The 27,966-nt window shown below is 40.8% G+C and overlaps 1 protein-coding gene across 1 annotated transcript; it reads right to left on the reverse strand.

Moving 5' to 3' along the window:
* Positions 1 to 50: 50 nt before the first annotated feature.
* Positions 51 to 27,502, reverse strand: st14 (ST14 transmembrane serine protease matriptase). The gene is made up of 19 exons (XM_078253207.1): positions 27,249 to 27,502; positions 17,004 to 17,151; positions 13,911 to 14,071; positions 12,685 to 12,755; positions 12,073 to 12,245; positions 11,314 to 11,352; positions 10,574 to 10,802; positions 8,733 to 8,872; positions 8,492 to 8,595; positions 8,024 to 8,133; positions 7,632 to 7,762; positions 7,048 to 7,152; positions 5,911 to 6,018; positions 5,598 to 5,711; positions 5,020 to 5,139; positions 4,330 to 4,510; positions 2,860 to 3,128; positions 2,162 to 2,298; positions 51 to 2,025 (listed from the first exon to the last, which is right to left on the reverse strand). Exons 1-19 carry the CDS (start codon positions 27,273 to 27,275, stop codon positions 1,864 to 1,866), a joined length of 2,529 nt encoding a protein of 842 aa, XP_078109333.1. The 5' UTR covers positions 27,276 to 27,502; the 3' UTR covers positions 51 to 1,863.
* Between the last annotated feature and the right edge of the window lie 464 nt (positions 27,503 to 27,966).

The raw sequence follows: 27,966 nt of genomic DNA on the forward strand, positions 1-27,966 counted from the left end.
GAGGAGAGGTACATGCTCATTACAATTCTACCGTGAGAAAGGACAAGGTCTCCCAAGACATGCATTTATTATGCACAACATAATACAAAACGAGACCTCGTCAAAGACAAATAATACAGGTAATGCAATTAGGTACTGAGGAATCGGATAAAAGATGTTTATTACTACGACTCTTTCATATAAAAAAAAAATAAAAAATGCAAACACACACAAACAAAGAAAGGTTATAAAGTATGTCCATATTTCAAATCACACTGTACAATGCTCATGAAAATATCTTCTATCTCAAAGTTGTGGCTTCTCCCTACTTTTTGAAAAATACACATTTACGCTTGCATATTTTCACTGTAAGACTCAATGGAATTATTAAAAGAGGTCCTCTGAGTGATATCCTCAACACATTTTTCTTCTTAATTCTTTCCCCTCCAATAAATAATACGTATGCAAATCTTTGGTTTGCTTTTCCAGGATACAATATTTCCAAGATAAGTCAGAGATGAAGCCAAGTAGAGTAAAAGAAACCATCCAGTCAAATCTTAGATTTAAAAGTTGACTGAGTTGGTCGTGAGCAAAGAGAGGAAACTTTCATAGGGATAAGAACTCATTGCATTGCTCTGGCAAACTGATGAAAACCCACTGGTTTGCTTTGGCTCTCAGGTGTGTGTGACTGAAGACCTCAATCACGCTGAGCTTAACTAGAGAGCTGTGCAAAAGCCAACTGGATCTAATCCTCATTCACAGACTAGACAAGGCCAGTGAGCATCTGTAAATATGTAATAAAAATACTAATCTAGGACCCCTGTTCAGAACAACAACTTAAAACAACTTTAGCGTCACTCCAGTCTTTACATGCTGGACTTTTTGCCTGTTTTAGCCTACGGACTACAAATATGGTATACTTAACATCACTGATGGAGGCTTTTAGATTGATTATTGCATTTTATACGCTTCTGGTTTCAATTAATTTTAGTATTATATGAAAATGCCCCTGCATGGATTTGAGTAACATGTTGAGCCTTTTGTTTTTCTCTCTTAACTTGTGTTATCACCGGTAATGCAGATGTCTCTACAAGTTAACGCTTATACTTTTCTGATAAAAACTGAGACTAATGGCTACGTGGCAGATAGGTAGATAAAAATGCTTTAATCAATCTAAAAAGCTATGCTATGCGTTGGAAAATAATCGTCAGTAATGTATGAGTGTTTTGTAGCAAATAGGCTAAAACAAGAGTTATAATCCTTTAAGATACTTTGATAAATAAAATCTCAAATGTATAGCCATATACAGTATGAGCAACATTGACTGCAGCCAAAGAGGATGAAGGCATCTCACCAGTTTAGAAATACACGATACTAAGGCTTAAAAGCACTATCTACTTGTACGCTATCAAATGTGTAAAATGTTCAGATTAAAAAGTTACCTTGGACAACTAATTCCCAGAATTTGCATATTTCATCATTTGCACTCAGGGTATATTCACCAGTGATACATGACAATATTGATGGGGAGGGGTAAAAGACATTGTGCTCATTTACGCCTTTAAAAACTATACAAAATATGAGTTGGAGTGGTTTATGTGTAACTGTGTGTGTGTGTGTGTGTGTGTGTGTGTGTGTGTGTGTGTGTGTGTGTGTGTGTGAGAGAGTTGAGTGGTAAAATGGGTGTTGGCAACCAAATAAAGTGCTTTAAGTCATTCATGTTGAGTAGTTAGGTCCGTGCAGCAATATCCTCAGTCTGCTGCTAAATTAATACATGTTGGAGAGACTTGTCCCGAATCAGACTCAAATGTTCCGTCTCCATCATCTTAAGCACTATGATGTTGGTCCCCATTCTGCATCCCCTCTCTGTTCCTACCGACATCATCAAATCCCTGTCTCCTTCTTGACCCAGTCTACTAGCTTGGTGACGCGCGAGTAGACACCAGGCTTGTTCCGACGAGCGCAGCCCTCACCCCAGCTTACGATGCCGGCCTGGAACCACTTCCCACTCTCCTCGAAACATACCAGGGGGCCTCCGGAGTCTCCCTGGTGACCACAGTGAGGGGAGAGTGGTTATTAGATTGGGTTGTGATGTGAGAGCATGATAATTATTTGGTCAGGAAAACTCTGTATCAGCCCTTTGTCCTTATTCTATTGTGGATAACATGTTGCTTGGTCTCACCTGGCATGCGTCAACTCCTCCAGCCAAGAATCCACTGCAGAGCATCCTGGAGGTGAGTTGGCCCTCCGTGACCACGTCACACACCGTGTCGTTGATGATTTTCACCGATGCTTTCTGCAGCAGCTGTGTCTTTGAACCTGCAAGAGCAGGACAAAGGGGTCACATGACCTCTGTGTTCGGCGCTAACATCAAAAGGTGTTAATGGGCTGGATTAGTGTTAGCTAACGAAGGTTTAAGAGGCGTCCCAGGAGAGCAGACGCCTGTCTTGATATATGGATATGGAAGAAGGCTTAATGGAATAGAGCAGATTAGAAAAAAAGATGAGAGAAAAGGGAGGGAGGGTTGAGCGGAAAAGAAGTATGTCATGATGGGAAAGATAAAGAAATGGGAGGGACATTAAAGGAAAGGAAGGCTAAAGGATGAAATGAGAAAGAGATGAAGGGAAGAAGAAGGAAGCAGGCAGGGAAGGAAGATGAAGGACAGAGATGAATAGCTCATTGGGAGAAGGATGGGGGAGGAGTAGGATGTCTTAATCTTGATGTGAGTTGGATATGCAAAAATGAAAAACACTGTAGAGGGGGTCACCCATAATTGAGAAATAACAGTATAAATATAAAAAATTAGTATAATATATCAGTTACAGCGAAAAACAACAAATGACGACAATCTACCCAGAATCACCAATTCCTGCATAATACCTCCTTCTCGGAGCGCGCCCCAGCCTGTGACCCAGCAGGACATGCCTGCAGGGAAAACGTGAGAGGAAGCGGGTAGGCAGATGGGTTGGATAGTGTTGGCGAACTCCAGCGGCTCGCTGAGTTCCAGCAGTGCAATGTCATAGTCAAAGGTCATCTGGTTGTAATTTGGGTGGGTGATGATCCTCTTCACTAATCGGAGCTGCACTCCATCCTGCTTGTACTGGTCCTGCATGCCACTGTAGGTTTGCCAGTTGGATGCAACAAGGTTCCTGTGGTAGCATCGTGGGGCAGAGGTTATGTTTCTGTACACATGCGAGCCAGTATGGGTGAACCCAACATTATGAACATGTGTGCAATGCAATACAAGCCCACACAACAGTCCTGCAACATATGCTACTAAGGTTACAGTTTCTGTTGAGACAAAATGATAAGAACAGCTTCAAACATATAGCAATCCAGCATCCTCGCTAACAGTCTCAACAAGACCTTAACATTATAAGTAGGGCTGGGCAATATATCGATATTATATCAACATCAATATATGAGACTAGATATCGTCTTAAATTTTGGATATCGTGATACGACACAAGCGTTGTCGTTTCATGGTTTTACAGGCTGCATTACAGTAAAGTGATGTACTTTTCTGAATTTACCAGACTGTTGTAGCTGTTCTGTTCTGTTTGCCTTTACCCACTTAGTCATTATATCCACATTATAGGTGATTATTTATCTAAAATCTCATTGTGTACATTTGTTGTGAAAGTCAACACTACAATATCGTGGCAATATCGACACTGATGTATTTGGTCAAAAGTATCATGATATTTGATTTTCTCCATATCGCCCAGCTCTAATTATAAACAACAAAAGGTATTTGATTAGATTATTGTACTGGATTGCATTCAATTTTCATTAGATTGTCTCCACCCCTGTACAAAAATATGCAAATATGCTACTTATTGTGATATATGACATATATGATAACTATTGTGGCTTTCATAAAGTAATCTGAAAAATGCTTGCAAATTCAATATAATTTTTGTATAGCAAATATCAACTGTGAATCTTGTGAAAATGAACACATTCCTCTGTCAACAACAACAATAGAGGTGGCTCAGGTCGAACAGCATGGTTAGTGCTCCACCTACAGGGCACTCTGATGAATACAGCTCCATGCTTTCATAGATTAAATGTAAATTTAGCCCCCTTTTTCCGAATTAACTGCATCATCAGGGGCTAATTTTCAGACTTTGCAATTTGTATATAAATGGTCCTCCGATGTGCCTTTTGTCCTGCAGAATATGTCTAGGCATATTGCATAATTGTCTAATGTGATGAATAATAACATACTAAGGGAAACAATAACAGATTATACACCCAAATATATGAGAGGGAATGTGTTACGTATTATATACATATTACAGTCCTGCTCTGTACGTGTGTATGCACGCTATGGATGTTGTGACTCACGCTGTGCTGCTGGTGACAAAGCAGTGGGAGGCTGAAAGGAGCCACTTCTTAGATATGATTGAGGCCCCGCAAACATGCCCATAGGTCAGGAAGTGAAGGCTGACCTGCCAGGGCCACTCCCCCAGCTCAGCGTTCTGCCCTCCTACGATGCGGTTCAGCTTATAGGGCCTGGTGCCACAAGCTGACATTTAACAGAGAATATAATTAGAGAGGAGGGGCGTTGAACAGTAAGTGCAAAATACTAGGTGAGACAGGCATTTGTGATCAGAGGGAAAAATCTGAAAATGAGATTAAGTTGACTGGAAGCTATCATGATGCCAGCCTTTGCTGTGAATCCTACTATGACTCTTTGGAATCCTAATAAGGCACACTGGCATATTAGCTGATCAAAAAAACAGAAAAAAAACACAGACACACCCTGAGGCTTAAATGGAGGAAAAAACAAAAACTTCAGAGATGACAGAGATGGCTTTCAAAGACGAATGAAATAAATAAAGCAGTCAAGGCCTGGGGCTCTTTTCTAACACACAGCCTAACGCGCAGCTCAACCCAGCTCTTCTGTAATCTAGTTTGAATGACACTGAAGAGATAAGATCCACTTTCAGCTGTTTTACAAATTGTAAAAAAAAATAAAAAAAAATAAAATAAGCTAAATTTTGTAAGGCAGAAAGAGATTAAAACATTTCTTACTGCAGTAGGCCTCGTCAGAGTTATCAGAGCAGTCGCTGACGCGGTCACATTCGGCATTCACCTTGTTGACACATTCTTTGTTCCCACACTTGTAGCTGAATTCAGAGCAGACGCCCAGAGCTACAGTGGGATGGAGACAGGTCCCAAAATCAAAACACATAGCATATTTCAATGAAGCGTTAGAGCTTTGCTAAGTAATACTATGCAATCAGCAAGGCTTCAAAGTGAGGCTTGAATGCACAATGCATAGTGATTGAAGAGCAGATTGCATTGACTGGGGGTATTGATTGGGGTTAAGGTTTAATATCCCCCTTTATTCACAGTGTGAAAATCAAAAAGAAATGCGTGTGTGTGTGTGTGTGTGTGTGTGTGGAGGAAATAAGAGAAGGCGCTAAAAGAGAGAATAGTGAAAAATACTTTTGAATTCAGTATTCAGCAGGGTTGTAAAATTCTAAAGCTTTACTGACAAAGGTTAATTGCTTAATAGTTTGTATAACATTAAAATCACTCTGGTGGGGCTTCTTTTTTTTTTTTTAAATGTGTGACTGGCTGGGAAAAGAATAAGTGCTGCCACTTACAGGCTTCACAAGAGGCCTCATCGCTTCCATCTTCACAGTCCTGTTTCTTGTCGCACACAACTTCCTGAGGCATACAAACCCCGTTACCACAGCGCCACTCACTCTCATCACAACCTGGAGGCAATGAAACATAGTAATGAGGAAATCCTTATAAAATAAAGATGAAAACTTGAATAAAGGACAAGACATGGATGCAAAATAAATATGCACACAGCCCAGGAGTCAGTGACCAGAGCATTAGCAGTGATGTGTCTTTAATGTTAGCACAATCGGCATAGCTTAGATAGGGTTTGAATGCTTTAGAAATACTTACTGCAACTTTTCTCATCGCTTCCATCTCCGCAGTCATTGACGCGATCGCACACCCAGAGTTTTGGTTTACACAGGCCATTGTCACAAGCATACTGATCCTTCCCGCACTCTGAGGTAAAATGCCATGTATTAGTGCAACCGAGGAAGATGTTTATAGGAGTGATTGGAAAAGGGCATGTTCAACAACACAAATCACAGGATATACCTTACACCAGTAGGTCAAGATAATTAGAAAAAGGTAATGGCTAGAGCCTTAAAGAAATAGCCACATATTTTCTTTTATTTCTTGCCAAGAGTTTAATGAGAAGATAGATACCCCTCTCATGTTTGTAGGATACACTAACGGCTACTGCCAGCAGCCAGTTAGCTTAGCACAGTGGTTCCCAACCTGGGGTCCGGGACCCCTCAAGGGGGCAAAAATCACAGGGGGTGCGCAAGTCTTTATCTGGTTTGAGGTTGAGGTAAACAAAAAATATTTGCACATGTTAAACAAATTCTGATAATACACTAGAATATATAATGTATACAAAAGTCTGTATAAAAACGATATATTTTTGTTCTTGCTTAAAATTGTAGGCAGGCTACTTAGTAGGCCAAACCTCCGGGACCTCTTAACCTGGGACCCTTGCTGTCATCAGGTCAGCTGCTAGCTGCTATCGTCCCGCCACGGCATCACTATTTTATGAATGAAACATGGCGGAGAAATGTAAAAGTGCTGATAACTCCTCTGTATCAAAAAAGAAAGTAAGGCTCTATCTCGAGAGTTACCTCAAGGGGGGGGGGGGGGGCTCAGCTTTTCTTAGACATAAGTAGGGGGGGCGCCAAGGAAAAAGGTTGGGAACCACTGGCTTAGCACATACTGCCGACTAAGTCCTAAGTCTCTTTTTGGAGAAAAGAGTTTGGAAAAGGGCTACCTTCACAGGTCAAATTGCAAATAAAATAAAGGGATACAGATGTTCCAAATGCAGTTTTAATAGTAAATACATCCAGCCACTGTGGAGATATCAATGTCTTAATGTGTCTTCCTGAGGTGTGTGTTTAATGTTTGGAACTATACCTTGAGGGGCTGAAAGTGGAGGATATAGGAAACAGGATATGAAATAAGGAAAAAGTGTGGTTGGGTCGAGGGGAAACTCACGGCAATTCATCTCGTCGCTCATATCACCACAGTCGTTCCAGCCATCACACTTCAGTTCTTTTGCGATGCAGATGCTAGAGGCACAGGCAAACTTGTTGGGGCAAGCTGCTCACAAAAGAGAGAGAGCAGGGAGAAAAGGAGAGAAAGACGATGATGACAAATTGAGCAAGAGGGAGTGACAGTGTATGTTCACAACATCCATCATGTTGCCAATGCTTGTCCCTGTTGATCAGAGCAATTATAAATCCATTTCGGTCAAACTGGGAGACAACATAAAGAGCGGAGGGTATTGAAAGTGGAGTGCTCCTGACTGACAGTGGCAAATAAAATGGACCCAATAAACAACCTCTCTGGTGATTAGTCTAGCTCTTGAGTTGCACTGCTGCAGTTTCTAAGCCTCTATCACTAAACAGCTCCTTTAAATGTCAGTCAGCTACTGTCTCGTAGTCTCTCAGACTACATGGTTACTCCCCCTATTTCGCTCTGTAATGGCAGGCTACGAGCATCAGCGTCACATTGCAACATTTCACCCATCTTGCCAAGTGTCTTGTAAACGTGGGTGCGAGACGAGACTTTAAACTCACGGTTTGCAGGATTGTAAGCGCTGTACTCTACACTGAAGCCTTTGTCAGTGTAGGACTCATCGGAGTGGAAGCTCACATTTAGGACGTTGGTGTCGCTGGTCAGAGCCAAAGAGGAAATTTCTCCACAATACCTGGGACACAAGACCAATGTTTAAAGGAACATTCAGGTTTATTCCAACTTGGGCTTTATTTTTGTAGTTCTAGTGGGTATGATGACAATGTGCTCACTAAAGTAAATGCTAAGATTAGAGTAAAGGGCAACATTACTACAACAATGTCTAAGGGGGCGAGAAACAAGAGCAGTCAGAATAAGAAGAAATCGTTCTGTGAACTGTGACGGATGTTTACTACAGATGGTATATAGGGTATCATTTAAATGGTTAAAGTCTTACCTGTTGCCCACAACCTCCACATAGTCTTTGTGACAATCACGGGTGTCCACCCTGGGCTCTTTCATGCGGAACATGGTGAACTTCACCCGCACCTTGTGCCCAGCAGGGACCTACAGCACAGAGGAAAAGCTGATTGGTACTAACAACCTTATTTACCATGCATGTCACTCCTCCACCTACATACCAAGACATGTATCTGTATCCCATGTAAATGCAAGCAGACAAGTTTGCAACACACCAGGCCATGGGTGCGCGCACGCACGCACACACATACACACACTTAGCCAGAGCTGCGGCAGCAACAGTGGTCTGACAGATGAAGATAGAAGAGGTACTGAACAGCTTGGCTTCTATAGTGCTGTCTCAGCATTGCTCTCATGGCAGACTAAGGATGGATATGGAGGAGGAGGAGGAGAAGGGGTTTCAAGTAGAGGAGGGGGCCAGCATAAGGAGCAGAGTGTTGCAAACCTTGATGGTCCAATTGCAGTCCACTGCAGGAGGATAGAAGCTGGGGTAAAGTGGGGAGGTAAAGACTCCTTGACTTTCAGAGAGCATGCCACCACAGGCTGTAACTGAAAGGCAAACATGTCATATATTCACATTTGAGCATAACACAAAAGGGTTTAAGTATTAGAACTAAGCTAATTGAACTGTTGTAGATAAAGTACAGAATGCAGCTGATGGTAAGTGCTGTAAATGTCTTAATTACCGTTGGACCTGAGTTTGGCGCTATACACGGCCTGGAAGCCAGGCCTATGGATATCAGAGTCAGTTATGAAATTAATCAGCATGATGTTGCCAGATGACACCACCGCCAGAGGGTTGGAGGAGGGCCTCTGACCACACTTTCTGTGAGAGAAGGATGAGTAGTCAAGTTAAATGGTACACAAACCAGGTACAATTTCAGAATCAGAAAGAGGTGTTTGCCACAAATTGTAGTAAACAACCAGAAAGCGTGTGCTGAACGCCTGATGCATTTACTGACTGGAGTTTTGCTCTTTCTTAAGATGTGAAACATTATACAGCTGTAATTCCCTTTAGTCAGAACCACTAAAAACATCAATTTGGTAAACAAGTTTAAAATGCTTAACAGAAAAAAAAATATTTGAAAAAAAATCAACAGATAAGCAGAGAGGGGTAGAGTAAGAGATAAATAAGGAGAGATGATGATGATGATAGAGACTAGATAGAAATTGCTTAGACGGAGTTTCAAAGTCAAACATTAGGTACATTAGATAAAAGTTTCAGCACTGCTAGGGGCAAAGCAATGGAGGTGTGAATGACACTGCAAAAGCAGCAATACATCTACCTCTAGTAGAATAATGTCATTATAGAGTATTATATTATGGCTCTCATAAACCTCATGTCACCTTGGATAAAGTTGATTGTTCAATAGCTTTATAAAAATGTTATGCATCACTTGGTAAGGCATATTTGTTGGGCAATAGTTTCTGAGTTGGAAATTGCCTGCAGCTACAAATAATGTTGCATTCAGGAGCCATTTACTTTTTAGAATCATAGCCCTCCCCCATAGACAAAGTGCAATTACACACAGTGGTGTAGCAGGATTCAGGTTGGCAACCTTCACAGATTTGAAAGCAGAGGTCTTTTTGAGCCAACTCAATCTCACTGAGGTCTCAAAAGTTAACAATAAAATGAGACATGCTGTGGTAAAGGCTTCAGGGCCAAGAAAAAAAAAGAAAAAAGTTGTAATCACAAATCCAGTGAAAGGAATGAAGTGGAACATGTTTTCCACCCACATCAAAAAAGCTTTTACTCCTAAATCCCTCTGCAACATTTCAGTCAAGTGATTCCTAGTGGTTGTCCTCTGGGAATCATGCAGAACTATATTTCCCCTCTCTGATCGTCAAGGCTAAATAAAAGAGACAAATGTTGGTTGAGCCCTATCAAACAAACCCTGCTAACAAGGTTTAAGGCAAAATGAGAATATGATTTGTCTCACAGTTTGATGATGATGTACTGTGGGAGCAAAAACTTGTCAATTTACTGGTTTTCTCTTCGTCTCGGGAGAGGCAATAGCACAATGGAAATAGTCCTCATTAGGGCTGCACAATACAGTATGTTTTATCAAAATATCAACTAGCGCCATATACATATCGCGAAAGGCTGCAACATATAGCAATAGACACTACCAGATTGTTTGTGTTAGTTGAAAGAAAATATCTTGCCTTTTATTTTCAATTCAATGTTCAATTTGTTCAATAAAAGAAATACATGATTTCCTTTTATTTGTTTTAAATTCAACAAGCATTTGTTTTGTATTTTAGAAGAATACTGAAAGCAACAGAAGGGCAGAACCGAGTACACTTCAATATCTGTTTATTTATCGCAAGTAATATTGTTTTCGTGATATTCAACAACGTTATCACATATGGCATTTTTTCCAAATATCGCGCAGCCCTAGCGCAAGGAATACTGCATGGCATAGGCTACTGCGAGTAAATAGTATGATGAAACCTGATTTTTAAAAAGCACCAGTATGACCTTGTACCATGAACCACGTTTCTATTAAAAAAGGCTCCGACTTACATTGTGATGGCCTGAGAGTAATCTGGACTCAAAGAGTCATAGATGGAGACAAAGTCATGATTGCAGTCATCCTCGATGTGGAAAAAAGGGAAAGCGACAAATATGACCTTGTCCTCTGAAGCTCGGATTTGCCACTGACAACGAGACTTGGTGGGGTAGCCTGTGGGGTACCCTGGTGAAGTAAATGTGTTTTCCGTTTCTTCAGCCTCCAGACGGTAGAAACACTCCTCTGGAAATAAAAATATTGGGGATCATACAGTGATCGTCATTGTGTTTTGTATCCTTCTCATTTAAACTAACATTTATTTCTTAAAAAACATTGACAGTAAAGTTTTTTTCAGTTTTTCCTTGCAATATTTTTTTTTATTATGCATAGCAATGACTTTGCGTTACAAATTACACAATTGAACACTATTTATTCACATGTACTGCCATCCTTTATGTCATAGATGTATGTAAAGACAGATTCATGTCCGGATAGTACAGCTACTCTGGTAATGTAATGTAATGTAATATAATCATCTCAAGGTAATAAATCAGCAGACAGTGTCAAAGAAAAGTGCTGTGCATAGTGACTGACTCGCTCTGGCCTGATACAGGGTTCTCAATCTCTGACTAGAGCAGCACATGTACAGTACAGGCCAGGCCAGTCATTGGTTACAGACTGGCAGGAGGCTGAGCATCTAGCCAGCTGGAAAATTACAACTGCGACTGATTGAAATGGGACATGCCGTACTCACTGCCGTCTCTGGGGTTCCTCACCATGCGAGGATCTGTTACTGGAGACAGAGCGAAGAAACAGTCAAACAGGAGGAAAGGTAAGAATGGGTCGCTAATGTTGGGTGGTTGATAGGATTTGATGCATGAACCTAAAATAATTGGGTTGCACATTTTCTGTTCAATTTCCCAGCTGTTAAGAGAACCGGTGATGGTGTGTAGCTCTTTCTGCTTCATCTCACCTTGCCCTACAGAAGCAAACCCATACATCTCTGTCTAACTATCTGGGACAGCAACATCAAATCATAACCACAGAAATAATTTTAAAGAAGACCAAAAACCACTGAGTCACAGAGCCAGAGCTTGGCTGGTGGCCAGGATGTGGACAAATGCAATGTGAATGCTGAGAGGACAGAAGGAAGAAAAATGTCTGTCTCAAGCCAGGCCAGAGCCCAGCTAATATCATTAGAGGATCCAAACAGCATAAAATGTGCAATCTTAGATGCAGCACAAGCAGAGAGGTCTGGCTTATCTATTATCATCTTATCAGCACAACTCAGAGCGAGCTCCTGTAATACAAATAGAAAGCATACCAATGATAAAATAGGAAAATACCAATCCTAATAGGAAATGACAATGACCTTATTTATATCTGTATTCACAGAGCTTTATCTTTGCTGATTGTTAAATGTCATAACCTGGAGCCAGTTGTAGTCCCATATTACTGCCCCTTGGTGTGACCCCTCCCTCCCTCCCTCCCAGCTGGCCCTGGTGGTACCTACATGAGGCAGTGACTTCAGTGATCTTGATATCCACACGGTTCCCCAGGCTGCGCTGCCCATTAATGCCATGCTCCAGTACCTTCAACACCCGCATCTCTGAGAACTGCGGCACGATCTCCAGGTCTTCGACTGGAATATCAAACTGGGACCAATAGAAGGCTAACATACCCTCACTGGTGTAAGCAGAGGTGAGAGAGAAATGGATGGAGGGTGGGAAGTGAGAGCATAAACACTTGTTACTGAAAAAGCAAAGATTAGGGGAATATGGGTGATTTGGATTACTGTGAATAACAAAAGTCAAAGCAGTAGCTGAATGCTCTGTGAGCTGTCGGGATTTACTGCAACGATTGTACAGAACTTCACAATCCACTACAGTGCAATGCTACACACATAACTGGGTGTGGTCACAAGACAACATCTAACATTGATTTTGGTTGATCAACAGATTTGAAACTTGAAACTGATTCAGGCTTCAAATGCCTACAGTTGTGCAACAAAGCTTTTCCTTCATACAAGATTTAGTGTGAAGTTTATTTTTTACATAAGTTTTCACTATCTGTTCAGCAGTAAAGAAAATAAAAAAAATTAGAGGAGCTCAAGATCTCACAGTACCTGAATGCAGTGATCTGAGACTTAGTGTAGTACTTTTGGAGGAGTGGATCTTTCTTGTAGTTTTCCTTAAGCTGTGTAGAGAAGATGTATTTTGAGAAGAAAGCTACTGAAAAGAACATGTACAATATTTCTGCTTGTCTGCCTAAAGACAAAAGTACAAATTAGCATGTTAACATTAAAACCGCTTTCCATGAAAAGCACAAAACAATGGGATTCTCAATTAACTGTTTTGCCTTCAGCAGCAGTGAGCTGCGAACTGTGTCAGACAAGGCTACAGTCATACTTTATGGTCTTAAATGCGGGTCACTAACATATATTATGCATGTAAGGCATTATCTAACTGCAGATCTAAAGTGCTTGTTGTGAAAAAAAGGAACAAGAACCAGCTGCAGAAGGATGAGCAGGTGTCATTTGGTAATAAAAGCCCAAAATGACATGGAGGAAGAGGAAATGGGTTGTTCGTAGGACAAAGAGTTTCGTTATCATAAAACACCAATTTCAAAATGGCCATTTCTTAAGTTAAAGTCAGGAACATTAAATATGAACCCATTGCCATTTTACTAAAACAATTTAAGACACACAGATAAGATAAAATACAGTTTTTCAAGGACTCCAAAGGCAGGTGGTGCAAAAGTGGCAGAGTCAAGTTGGTTAAACATGTTGCCTCTATCTCAAAGGTGCCTTAATCATGTTAACAGTAAGAAGTAGATCTGAAGATATTCCTCAAAAGCGGTCCTTTTTGTTGTTGTATGCAAGCGCAAACCTAGTATACCATGAAGCTTCCCCCCCCCCCAATCATCTAGTCATCTAATACTCCAGCTCCACTCTAATCCTCAGCCAACACCCTCACTTCGGTAGCTTTTCACTGAGAAAGTGTGCGCTTGATGGGATTTAAGCGAGTTTTCTTCTTTTTTTTTTTGCTATCAACATGCTCCTAAGTAGTGCTACAAACATCTCCACTGCCTCCAATAATAGGAGATGCTGTGGAGGGAATTACAAAGAGGATGTACAGCGTTTTATTCCACCCACGCAACTGTGCCTTCAGCTGTTTCTGTGCAATGGTAGGGGCGTTTTAAAAAAAGCATTTCCACAATGCCAAACAACTAATCCTCAGTTAGAGAAGGGAACTGAGTGTAACACTGCTCAAAATAATTAACAATAAACACTGTAGATGATAGAAAGGGAACAAAAATAGGAAAGTCATCTTCTTTGGGTGTCAAACTCACGAGTGCCTCCAGGTTGACTGCCAAATCCTCGAATTCTTTGCTGTCAGTATTCTCCAGCTCCTGGTCATACGGTATACCAACCAACTTCATATGCCCACTGAAGACCCGTGTTGATGGGCTGAGCTGCTTACTAGAAGTGGCTTCTGAATCAGCATCTTTAACTTGGAGGAGAGAGGAAGATGAGAGGTAAGTGTTTGATCAACAAAATGCTATAAGATAGCTGCCTCTGATTAAATGGGAGACTTAGGGTTTTAAACAGACCCTGAATCACCATTTTAAAAGTTGTGCAGTGTGATCTCATATCAGGCATACAGTTTGGCTCTGAGATCAATTAAAACAGCCAGTTGAATCAAGAGGCTGTTTATTGAGACTTCAGAGGCCTTTTTCTCAGACCCGGTATGTGTGCAGGGAAGCTGTGCCATGGACTCTGTGACATTTTTCTCCTTTGCATTATTTAAGGAGAAAGTCGGAGCTGTCAAATAGGCCAACACTAATGGGAAATTACAAAGTCCAAACAAGCCACTCTTAGGCCACGTCCACACGTACCAAAACATTCCTTTTTTTACCCGTCTTCCCTGGATTCGTTTCAAGAATAGTTTTTCCAATCCATTTAAATGACTCAACGCGCTACTTCATAGTCCAGGCCTATAGGCGGCGCTGTTTCTGCTACAGAAATTCACCAAAAAACAGAGAAGAAGAGCATCGTCACTTCCACTTCCCATCATAACATGACTAGCTAGACTAATGTTCTCTTAATACATCCTAGAGTTTAGATTCTCGCCCGAGCCCGAGCCGAGCCCTTTCCGCCACTATTCTCGGGCTGGCCGGGCCGGGCCCTTGATCAAGCATTTGTGGGGTTTTTTAATCATTAGCCTACTTTATTAGCCTAATTGGGTGGGGAGAAAGCTATGCCATAAATCAGAAATATTTAGAGATGCACCGATTGACCGGCTGGTGACCGGAATTGGCCGATTTTCACGTCATCGGCCATGACCGGCAACCTGCCGGTCAGACTGACATATGCCGATTTTATGCCGGTCAAATGCACTCGGGCGCCGCATGATTTACATCGCGCAACAGCAACATCACACATGCACATGCAGGGTTTTCGCTGTATGCATGTAGCAGCGGCACACTGCCGCTCAATCAGCCATTTATGAAATGTCATAAAGTCATAATTATACACGGCTCGAACAGTCAGCCGCTCTCTCTCCCCTCTGAGGCTGAAAAACTGGAACATGAAAACCACACTCACGTGGGTCCCGTGAAATATGACAGCTACAGTTTATCGGAAAATAGCGTTGGGCACACTGACTTTGATGAGTGTATCAGACCCCAGATGAGACAAGAAGCTAACGTTAGCAAACGTTGTGTGGTCCCTCTGCCTCTGACGCCCCGCTGGCCACTGTAGGAGACAAAAAAAAAGAGACGCTGTATTCCTACGACACGCTGTATTAACGTTACCGTTTAAAACGCTTTCCAGGTTAGTGGGGGTGCATACCGCTTAAAACCAACATTAAAAACATAGTAATCTTTAAAGAGTTTAGTTTTGTTGTTACACTGATGAGCGGTGACGTTAAATCATCTGTTTCAGGTAACGGCACTCTAGGGTAGCCTACCGCCTATTTGCTGGATTGTTCCGAGGTAACCATCGGTAACTAACGTTAGTAGATAAGCCCTTTGACAGCAACGGTAGTGTTCACATTTATGCAGAATGACACATAAAGCAAACTTGCTAAAAAAGGAACTACACGCTGTTTTCAGGTAACGTTACTATTGACGTTCAAACAGGCCTGTGTGTGTGTTTTGAGAAATATATTTATACTGCATTAAGGCTATATTTATTTTATTTTTATATTATTTTATTGCCATTACCGGTTTTCCCCGTTTTCATACGTACAGAAGTTTAGTTTGCTAAATATATCACATTTGTTTAGTTGGATATTGGACGTGAAAAGAAGGAAATGGTTCTTCCATAAAATTGCACTTTAGATGTGTGTTAATTTCCCCCACCAGGAGTAATTTATGGACTATTATGGACTATAATAACTTTCACCATTGCTCATTTTATAAAGGCCTCTGCAAGAAAACGCCTTTGTTTACATTGTATAATGTGCTGTGGATTGCTTTTTATTTTGCAATTCTGTCTGCCATCGGACATGATTGTAGCGCGCTAGCTGGCTAACATCGGCAGTCAAACAAACATCAATGATCCAATGTCTTTTTGATAATCTACACGTTTTTCTTGCAGTAGCCTTTCTAAAATAAGCCGTGCTAAAAGTTACTATAATCCGTTCAAGGAGTTGATAAGTAGACAGATTAGCTAACTAGTTGATAAGTTATCTACTTACACTTTATAAACAGATAACCATAGCAGCTAACGTTAACGTAACGTAGCTGCTTTAGCGATGTTTAACGTTAGCTACATAACGTTAGCAATATATTTTGTGTAGAATCCAGGACCGGCAGAGCAGAGGGAAGTGTCAGGGAGCAGAGACAAACTATTTAGCTAGATGAAGTGAGCTGGTTTGACCATTGAACTGGGATATGCTTGTTTAGCTTCACCACAGTGAGTGAAGTTGTGTGTGGCCGTGCACTATAGGTTGAGGGATGTGGCGATGACATCATCGATACGGACGTATTTGCCATCCAAACGAAGCCAAAAGAGAGCCGTTTTCGAATTTTTTCACCCTGGGACCCAGTTTCAAAAAAGTGCGTTTTCAGGCAGTGCGTTTACTGAATCCGTGTGGACGACGGGCCCAAACAATGCAAAACATGTGCGTTTGCATCAAAAAACGTCTCCGGGTGGATGGCCCCTTACTCTCTTAACTCAAAGTGATGTGCTCACAGCAAGTGGGAGTGATGCAGTTTCTGATGTTATGCCTGTCTTGGCAGTAACTGATTTTAGAAATGTAAATATTCACAATATTTCATTTAATTCTATTAAGAAAAACCTTGATTTATGTACAAAAATGTCCAACATCTTTGGATTTTCTTCATCTTTAACTTACCCACACATAAAAAAGCATAGTACTATACGTCAAATCTCTACCGTGGATGATATAGGAGAGGAACATTTTCAATTATACTCACAGACAAACAGCCAAATGAGAAACGCTGCAATGGCCGCAAGGATGAGAAGCGCCACAAGGACCCCGATCAAGATGCCGACCTTCCGCTTTGATGAGACCTTCTCTTTGCTGGTTAGGAAGTCAATCTGCTCGTGACGGCCATTGCGGCCCTAATGCAGAAAAGGAGCAAAACACAGTCAGCGAACATACAGCAAGTATGCCATGTTCAGGATGCAGATAACATTTACTTTGATTACACTGAACAAGTGGGAGAAGTGTTCTCATTACAGTAACACTAACCTCTGCTTTAACCCAAACCTTAAAAAAGATACCCAACTTATTCTACAAGGATTTCAGCTTCTGATTGAACAAATCACATGTTCTCCTCATACCTAAAATAAATAATGCACGGTAGTTAGTTGTGATCCTCCAAAAGATTAGTTTGGTAAACAATTTGTTTTGAATGGTAGGATTTGCCAGTGTCAGATGGGATTTTCTATAAAGGAAATTAGAGAAACAACACTGGAAACACACTAATCCCATAAAAAGAAGATAAATGCATCAGTCTTGTATTAGGGAAACATCTCTGACATGTCGAGTTTGTACTCGAGAATAGATTATTTGCAAAATGGCATAAAACAAACAGTTTTACTTTTCAATATTGAAACTGCTAAACTATGACATGTTTTTTTTTTTTTAAATGAAACGTCTTTCTTCCCAATGTGACATGTTTAAACAGGCAGCTAGGCATATGTTACCAAACACAACTGGCAAAACCTGTTTGGCAAGTGTGACAACACTCCCACACTCCTACCATCATACATATACAGGTGCTGGTCATATAATTAGAATATCATGAAAAAGTTGATTTATTTCAGTAATTCCATTCAAAAAGTGAAACTTGTATAATGTATACATTCATTCCACACAGACTGATATATTTCAAGTGTTTATTTCTTTTACTTTTGATTATTAGAACAACAACAGACAACTAATGAAAACCCCAAATTCAGTATCTCCGAAAATTAGAATATTGTGACAAGGTTCAATATTGAAGACACCTGGTGCCACACTCTAATCAGCCAATTAACTCAAAACACCTGCAAAGGCCTTTAAATGGTCCCTCAGTCTAGTTCTGTAGGCTACACAATCACGGGGAAGACTGCTGACTTGACAGCTGTCCAAAAGACGACCATTGACACCTTGCACAAGGAGGGCAAGACACAAAAGGTCATTGCTAAAGAGGCTGGCTGTTCACAGAGCTCTGTGTCCAAGCACATTAATAGAGAGTCGAAGGGAAGGAAAAGATGTGGTAGAAAAAAAGTGTACAAGCAATAGGGATAACCGCACCCTGGAGAGGATTGTGAAACAAAACCCATTCAAAAATGTGGGGGAGATTCACAAAGAGTGGACTGCAGCTGGAGTCAGTGCTTCAAGAACCACCACGCACAGACGTAAGCAAGACATGGGTTTCAGCTGTCGCAATCCTTGTGTCAAGCCACTCCTGAACAAGACACAGCGTCAAAAGCGTCTCGCCTGGGCTAAAGACAAAAAGGACTGGACTGCTGCTGAGTGGGTCCAAAGTTATGTTCTCTGATGAAAGTACATTTTGCATTTCCTTTGGAAATCAAGGTCCCAGAGTCTGGAGGAAGAGAGGAGAGGCACAGAATCCACGTTGCTTGAAGTCCAGTGTAAAGTTTCCACAGTCAGTGATGGTTTGGGGTGCCATGTCATCTGCTGGTGTTGGTCCACTGTGTTTTCTGAAGTCCAAGGTCAACGCAGCCGTCTACCAGGAAGTTTTAGAGCACTTCATGCTTCATGCTGCTGACCAACTTTATGGAGATGCAGATTTCATTTTCCAACAGGACTTGGCACCTGCACACAGTGCCAAAGCTACCAGTACCTGGTTTAAGGACCATGGTATCCCTGTTCTTAATTGGCCAGCAAACTCGCCTGACCTTAACCCTATAGAAAATCTATGGGGTATTGTGAAGAGGATGATGCGATACGCCAGACCCAACAATGCAGAAGAGCTGAAGGCCACTATCACTATCTTATAACACCTGAGCAGTGCCACAGACTGAGCGACTCCATGCCACGCCGCATTGCTGCAGTAATTCAGGCAAAAGGAGCCCCAACTAAGTATTGAGTGCTGTACATGCTCATACTTTTCAGCTGGTCAACATTTTTAAAAATACTTTTTTTTTGTATTGGTCTTAAGTAATATTCTAATTTTCGGAGATACTGAATTTGGGGTTTTCATTAGTTGTCAGTTATAATCCTCAAAATTAAAAGAAATAAACACTTGAAAGATATCAGTCTGTGTGGAATGAATGTATATATTATACAAGTTTCACTTTTTGAATGGAATTAATGAAATAAATCAACTTTTTCATGATATTCTAATTATATGACCAGCATCTGTATAGTACGTGCATTGAGAAATTTCATGATCATTTAGGGAGTCCTTGTAGAGATTATGGGCCTGCTGCTTTAGGCTGTGTTTGTGCATGTGTCTGTCAATACTGTGTGCATGTGTCTGTTGTTGAGCTCTCAAGTGGGCGGACTGAGAGAACGGTTTCAGGCCGGTTAGTAATCAACACACAACGAATTCAATGCCGGTAGCCCATGAGTGAAGACGCCCGAGTGCCATTAGGGATGGAGAATCACTTTGGTATTAAATCAATTTGTCAGATGTGCTGCCCCTTAAGACGGGGGCTCAATTACATGAATCTAGATGATAACTCATGGCAATTAAGGCCTATTCTTACCCCGATTGGGCTTCCACACATGCTTTCTAATTGGAATCTCTAACAGCAATCATGGGCCAGAATGAGCAGAATCATTAGAGATGGGGTCAGCAAGTGCTCCAGGGTCTCTCTCTCTCTATCAGTCACCCTGATCACAGCCTAATAAAACTATTACATGCTCTTCATCATATCCCATTCTTCACTCCTAGAAAGAGACACTATCCCATTTTTTTTAACTGTGTAACTGTGCGTTTCTTTTTAAATACCAGCTCAGAGTGTTATGCCATTATTAAACAGGAAGTAGTTCTGTCTCTCAACACTGACTGAAGAAAAGCCACAACATGATGATGCAAAATACAAGTGTTAGCCTAATGTTTGACAAGAAAGCTATTAAAGTTGCTGATAAACATTTTGTCTAGTCAGTGTCTACAGTGTATTTTTAAGAAGTCTAACCAGTTTTGCAAGTGGGAAACAAGTTACCACTGCTGTGAGGTGTGGTTTGTCCTTAACAATGATTTATACCAATCCAGATCTAAATCATAGATATAAATCATAGATTGTATTGTAATGTACAGTACTACAGTAATGTACAGTACAGTACTTGGCTACTGGACACACTTGTCCCTGTTCACTAGACTGGATACTAGGGGTGGGACAAAATATTGATACGGCAATATATCGTTGTCCTTCGTGCGATACGATAATCAATACGCTAGCGCCAAATATTTATATTTTAATTAATAAAATAAGGCGCTCTAAATCAATTTCCCTGCTCCCAGCGTCGCTACTTCATGGCTTCTCAAGGTGGCGCTCAACACATGAAAACGGACAACAGACTGAAAAACTTGTGCTGCAGAATTGTGCTGTTTTCTAACAGTTTGGACTTGCAGTGAATAAAGAGAGAAAACCTGCAATTAACCTTTCCACTGGCATTTTGTATTCATAGTTAGACCGATATCGTGATGTATCATTATAGGATAGTCTAGCAATAAATTGATTATCGCAGAATTGCTATATCGTGATATCGGAATTATGAGCCATGCATCGTAAGGTACTCTGTGATTCCCACCCCTATGCTGATTTTATGCGTAATTATATTAATTTGATAACTGCATTTACGGAAACATTTTTCAACCAGGTTAAATCATCAATAATGGGACCATTTTTCAGTGTGTCCTTTTGATACTGAAGTATATACTCTGCTGGATATTTAAGCAAAATTCAAAATGCAAGACTTTATTTTACATTAACTCAGGGAACAGATCAAGCTACTTTTTCTGCCACAGAGCCAATCAAATCTGCCATGATGACCTTCATTTTCAATACTCAATAAATCAAACATCACTATGTAATGCTACAGAGCACAGGGCTGCAAAAACCTCAAAGCCTGTAGCCCAAACAACATTAGTCGTGGATTATTTTTGTTTCAGTTCTCAGTTGCCACACATGAATATAGGAAGACATAAGAATCTTGAAGTAATAAAGATGAACCAAGAGCAGAGTGAAAAGAGAAACTGAAATCTAAATCAAAGTGATTGGTGCCAACAAAGAAGCAAGATGTGGCATTATGAAGTGCTGTGTAAGTGTCCTAAATCCTTAAAAAAGTGAAGTAGGCTCAGTAAAACAAATAACTGTCTTGCTATTTTACTAATCTACTGACTCTCTACACATGGAAATTGACAGATTTGTCTCAATAGATAAGTAACATAGCTGACACTTCAGTAAAAGAAACATGGTACATACTGTGAAACTGGTTTGAAGTCAGTTCTGTATCTGCGTGTGAGATAACAACCTTTTTTTAGTTTTTTTACCTTTGCCCAGTCATCTCCCAGACTGTTCTCTGTTGACCTAGAGTGGCTATAGACTCCCAAGAGCCTCCTCCAATGCACACGGAAATGCAAGCATCTTGCTTTAGTTACACTTTACTTACACTTGAACAGATCGGAGTAATCATTAATGTTAAAAGCTTTAATGATCACAACACCTGTAACATTTGTGCTGTCCCTACAGTGACAAAACAAAATGGCTGGTGTAACAAAAAGGCCTATGGGCTTCAGCCACTTATTTTCATGTCTCAGCCAGTCGAGTCCTGTCTCCACCTAAGGGTAGCAGAAACACCACAGATGAGACCCCTTATCTTAACTTGGTGTGAACAGCATGTAAGCAATATGCAACCAACTCTGTTCACACACTCTTTATCTGATAACCTTTTTATGTATAGGTTTAAATCAATATGGATGCGTCATTGAGACTGTGAAATCATTCAAGGTACCTAACAACTACTGTATAACTAACAACTAACATGTATAAGGGCGCTGACACACAGAGCCCATTATCGGCCGTCGGACTGTCTGGCGAGGTCGGTGACTTGAGACTGTTCGGTGTGTTCCGTGCCGTCGCCCGTCGGAGGAGGAGGCGTCGGCCTTCATTTGGGCCGACCCGACACGTTCAGTCGGAGGCAGGGCAGTCGGGACTCACCCGGAAATGGCGAGTGGATGAGCCGCTCAAAATCTGACAAATCTTTTTAAACGGACCTTTGCTGATCTGAAATGAAGACAGATTCAGCAACTGCATGGCCTATTTCTCGCTTAAAATGTTTTCAGAAACATGTTTCAGTGAACGATTTTAGTACAATATGAGATTGTATTCTGAACAAGCCGCCATGACAGTCTGGCTGTGAATTTCCGGAGAAAAAAGACCCACGTGACACTGGGTCATCAGCTGCCTCAGTGTGTGTTGAGGCATTTTTTGGACCTCAGGGACTCGACTGATCAGTCCGACTGCCTTTTCTGCCGACGGTCAGCCGTCTGGTTGGTGTGTAAGCACCTTAAGTGTTCATGGAGACTGACTTCTGTGCCATCTTGTTTTCCATTGAACTTAGTTACACTATGCATTTGTGGTATTGTAGCGAGGCGTATTTCTTGGTGCTCCACCCTCCAGGCTGCAGCCATACACTCTGAACATTTTCCAGGGGTTATAAAGTAGTCACACAATGCAGTCACAGTTTCACAGTGACACAGCACAACCTGTAAGAGGCCAAACATTCAGCTCTGGGTTAGAGCTTAAGAGTAGTGATGCTAGATTTGCAAACAAATCGTTCTTAAAGCTGAGTAGGTAGTTTATTTTTGGCGAACTTGGGCAAAAGAAATTCATATTTAAGCATATTGTAATTCAAGTGGTCTCATAAAAAACCTAGACTCCTGCGTTTCCTTCTTGGCTTTGTTTTAAAAGGTCCCATGGCATGCAAATTTCACTTTGAGGTTTTTTAACATTAATATGTAAGGGTGCTCCGATCAGGATTTTTGGGGCCGATCACAGATCCCCGATTGCTGGAAGCCATATCGGTCGATACCGATCATCGATTACCGGGTCTATTTGAAACCTTCTATTTATCATGTCATATATTTATTATATATTCATTTTAATATTCTTAACAACAACGTACAAGTATTAAAATTAACAGAAGATAATGTATTGTGAATTGTCAACTGTTTACTTTTATTGACAGGAAACGTTCAACATTCCACTTCCTCTGTTAGAAACACACCTTAAACAGCTTAGAGCTTAACATATAAAGCCTTATTTCGGAATAAATTACAAAAAAAATAGAGAAAATAGTACAAAACTTTCTCACTAGTAGTGCGTCATCTGATCGGCCTATCTGATCGGCCTTTTATGGAGACCACCGATCAAACTATTTAAAGCCTTTATCGGCCGATAACAATCGGTGACCGATCAATCGGAGCACCCTTATTAATATGCGTTCCCCCAGCCTGCCTATGGTCCCCCAGTGGCTACAAATGGTGATAGGTGTAAACCAAGCCCTGGGTATCCTGCTCCGCCTTTGAGAATATGAAAGCTCAGATGGGCCAATCTGGAATCTTGGCTTGCAAACGAGCGAAGCATGGCAGTTGGTCAAGGCCACAGCCACACCTTCACCATCCACCTTGCCACCCCTCTCTCCTCCTCAATAGCATTTAAAGTTACAGACACAGAAATGGCACATCCTAAGGAAAGCTCATTGTGGGACTGGCTCTAGTGGCTGTAATTCTGCACCAAGGCTGAATTCCAGGAAATAGACTTCAGATACAGTATTAGGGGACCACCCAGGCCTATATAAAAGCATCCAAAAAGCAGCATGTCATAGGACCTTTAAGGCTTAAGTAAATCTAGCCGTCATATGAGACTTTGGCCAATCACAGGTAATTTCAGAGAGAGAGAGAGAGAGAGAGAGAGAGAGAGAGAGAGAGAGAGAGAGAGTGTTCCTATTGGCTGTTCTGTGAATGCAGATGTGCGCGTCCCTTTTGGTGAGAGTTCTGTTTACCGTAGCCAATGGCTCAGGGCTGCAGCTGATTCAAGGCTCAACTATTAGATAAGAGAGTTTATTGTCATCCATCTATATACATTAGCCTTCTACACGGACCAGAGGCTGCAGCACCGCCTACTGCTGCCATCCAGCCACTACTAAAGTGAGTACTCCACCCATTTAGCATTGCACCCCCAAAACATTGTCGGACTCACAATGGATAGGTTTTGAAAAATTATGATAAAATTGATGCAGCACACCCAGATAAATCATCTTATTTATTCCACACATTATTCATCCTTGTCAGAACCTAGCACCTACAGTATCCACGATGCAACTAGACCACCAGTTAAAAATTTGGACGCAAAATGCTAGAAGCAAATAATCTAGCCTTGAGTCACTAGCCTCAAGCAGAGATGAGGAGCGAGCTACAGAGGTCTGGTTACCTCACTTCTTTCTAATTCCACCCCCAAAAGTTTCTTGTAGTCTTCAACCCCAACCAACGTTGCCTGAAGTGACATCTCTTAAGGCAATTTGTCATATTTCGAGCAGCTCCCTCTGAAACCACAAAAGGCTAGAAACATATGCATATGCAGAGGTACCTCCCACAACCTGTAAACATGATGTGTAAAATCTGTGGGTTTCCCCCTTTACAAAGCTATCATATGCCTTCTCCGCATTCACCAGCACTGATCTGTCCTTTCCAAACTAACCCGCCTGGAGACTGCAACCAAAAGGGACAATCAAATACGACAGCCAATTAATGCAATTTAGGCCTCTGATTCACTTTTAGTGAACAAACACCTACACACATCACTTACTTGACAGTGGCCCTAAGCAGACATTTAGCAGTCAGCCTCTTATACCACAGCATCAGCCAGGTAGCTGTGTGTGAGGAAGAGTAGTGAGGGGGAGTAAATCGACAAAATCCTCATTACAGAACTGAGGAAGACTGAATGAAGAACAATGCTGCGGCTGCCATTATATGGAAGTAGGGCTGGGCAATATATCAATATTATATCGATAAACAAGGCTACATATTGTCGTAGATTTTGGATATCGTAATATTGTGATATGACACAAGTGTTGTCTCTTGGTTTTAAAGGCTGCATTACAGTACAGTGTTGTAATTTTCTGAACTTACCAGACTTACTAGCTGTTTTATTATTTGCCTTCAACCACGTAGTCATTATATCCACATTATTGGTGATTATTTATCAAAACTCTCATTGTGTTAATATTTTGTAAAAGCACCAATAGTCAACCCTACAATATCGCCGCAATATCAACATCAATGTATTTGGTAAAAAAAAATATTGTGATATTTGATTTTTTTCCCATGTTGCCCAACTTTATATGGAAGCAGCCTCCATCAGGTTGTGCACACAGATTGTCTAATTTTACACAAAGATGCAGACAGTGGCCAAAGATGGAAAGCCCTGACTGAAGTGTAAACAAAGCCTGCGTGAAACCGAATATATAACTGAAGATAATTAATTATTTATTAAACTCCCCAGTTTTGTCAACTGTTCATTTGAATGTATCACTCAGTGGAGTCATTAATAAGAGACGTGGCGTTAACACAGCATTGACTTCACTTGCTTAAATTCAACATGGCTGCCCTTGAGATGTGGCCTAAAATGCAAGAGAAAGGCAGTACATCCTTGCCTGAAGAATTGTGTACAGACGACTCTGCTGAGCCACCACATAAACAGAGAACAGACTGACTACAATTATCATAGTTCCCATTTGATCCAGTATCTAAGACTGACCTCATTGTCTATGAGTAATCAAATATTAACAAAGGAAGAAACAGTTTCACTCATGCATCTTGCATCATTTAAAACAAGTATCTCTCCCAGCTTTCAGAATAAAAAAGGCAGAGGTGTGGCATGAAAACGTTATAAATTTAAATTCCTTGTGAAATCTCACACACCCACAAAACCTAACTGTGAAAAAAAAGGGGGAAAAAACACGTGGTTTGATATGTCTCAACAGAAGCAGGAAGGGGTCAAGTAAGAACATGCTTGACAATTCCCTTGTGTCTAATACCTCACAGTGTGGGCGCCCTGTCCTCTCGGAGATGGCTCTCATGGATATAGATATTTTCGAGAACAAGCTGCTGTTTTTGAAGTCCTTGTTAATGTCACACTAAATTAAGAAATAATTATTTTGCTGGAATCCTGTTACGGTTTGCTCGCTTTCTCAGCAGTACACACACTGGTATACTGCAGTGTGTATTTCCCTAGGGGTTGGGGACTGTTTTATATTAGCTGTCCAATAAACGTGGTTGAGAGCTGGTGAATTTCAGCAGCACTGACCAAAAGCCTTGTAATCATTAATTGCAGAGTGAAGTTCACCTTTGGCCGTCTAACACTATTTTCTGCTTACATCCTCTACTGGTAATTCATTCCTCTCAAACAAGACTGAATTATGTAGTTACAAGAAGTGTATGGATATGTACCAGGAGAATTTGACCTATACGTTAGGCAAAATAAGCTTTTTCTATGTTCTATTATTTAAAATACCATCCTATACACACATTTTGCAAAAAGCCATCCACTTAAAAAATGATAATGAAAATTATAACTATGTTTTGTAAAGAATAGGTAATGTAAAATAAGCATTGTTTAGAAATTAAGTGTGAACAAAAAAGATTCTGCAGAATGGATCATTTAATTACCCACATTTCCAACTCCAACCATTATTTGATATTAAATTGAGTGTATTCTATTATTTATTAAAGTATATGTCCTTTCTGATAGCAGTTTAGATGTTAATAAACAAAATCCCCTTGTTCATAACAAGGTTCACTTACCACACTCATGCTAACACCAAATTAAAAACTTTCCAGTCACAGACACTGACAACACCGCAGGGTGAAACCGCATTTAACACTAGTCAAGACTGGTTTAATCATTCATTCAAACTTCCATAACATTCAAACTCCGTCCTAGTATCAACGTTGATCCTAGGATGAGAGAGACCCAGAAACATAGGCTACTGATGAGAATATAGCCTCTAAACGCCGTCAAAGGCCAAAATATCATGGTTTGAAATGTCTGTAGGCCTAATCGTGTGAACACTGTCATTAGCAGGTGTATGCCCAAAGCAAACCGACTTTAGGTGTGTAGTAAAACTGTGTCTCTTTGAGGGACATTGACACAACGGACATTGTCATTGATAAGAAGGATAATTTGACCAAACTTACGTCGTATTCATATCTGGCGGAATGCATCTTCCAAAAAACGCTCCAACTGAAGTCCAACAGGATCAGTTCACCTTCCCAGCAGTGTTACACAGTTATGAATCCTGAATTTGCAATGTGTAGAAAAAGTATTTGCAAGTCTTTAAAGTTAAATCCAAATGTCAGGAGGTCTTCCTGTACCGTCGCGAGCTGGCAATGCTGAACCACCTGAAACCGACCGCTTCCTCACACACCTATGACGTAAACCACACCCAAATGCCTGCTAAAGCTACATAGTAGCTAAGTGGGCAAAACTACAAAATCGCGCTGTCATGACAGAATATCAGCAGTTCAAGTTATATTTGTGCACGTTACAAAAGAAGCTGTGTGCAGTCATTGAGGAAGTGGTTCAAGGAAATGTCACTGATGCATAGAAGGTTAACCTTAAGCCGCTGTGTTGTGTATACCCACTGCTCCTTTTGGAGATTCCAGACACTGTCCAGAGGTTTTATGTGTTTATGTAAGTATAATGCAATACAACAGCACGTCCACTCAGCTAACATAACTGGAAAACAGCTATTTTGAACACAATTTAATATATTGCAATCCACTACAACAACACCATAATACGGCCTCAAAAAGTAATTAAGCCTACGCTCTCAGGATTTTAAGAGGTTTGTAGTATCCAGTGTTGCACAAGAAAATAACATAAAATGAGAAAATTCAATAAATAAATAAATAT

The sequence above is a fragment of the Sander vitreus genome, chromosome 6, assembly GCF_031162955.1.
Source record: "Sander vitreus isolate 19-12246 chromosome 6, sanVit1, whole genome shotgun sequence".
Taxonomy (NCBI): domain Eukaryota; kingdom Metazoa; phylum Chordata; class Actinopteri; order Perciformes; family Percidae; genus Sander; species Sander vitreus.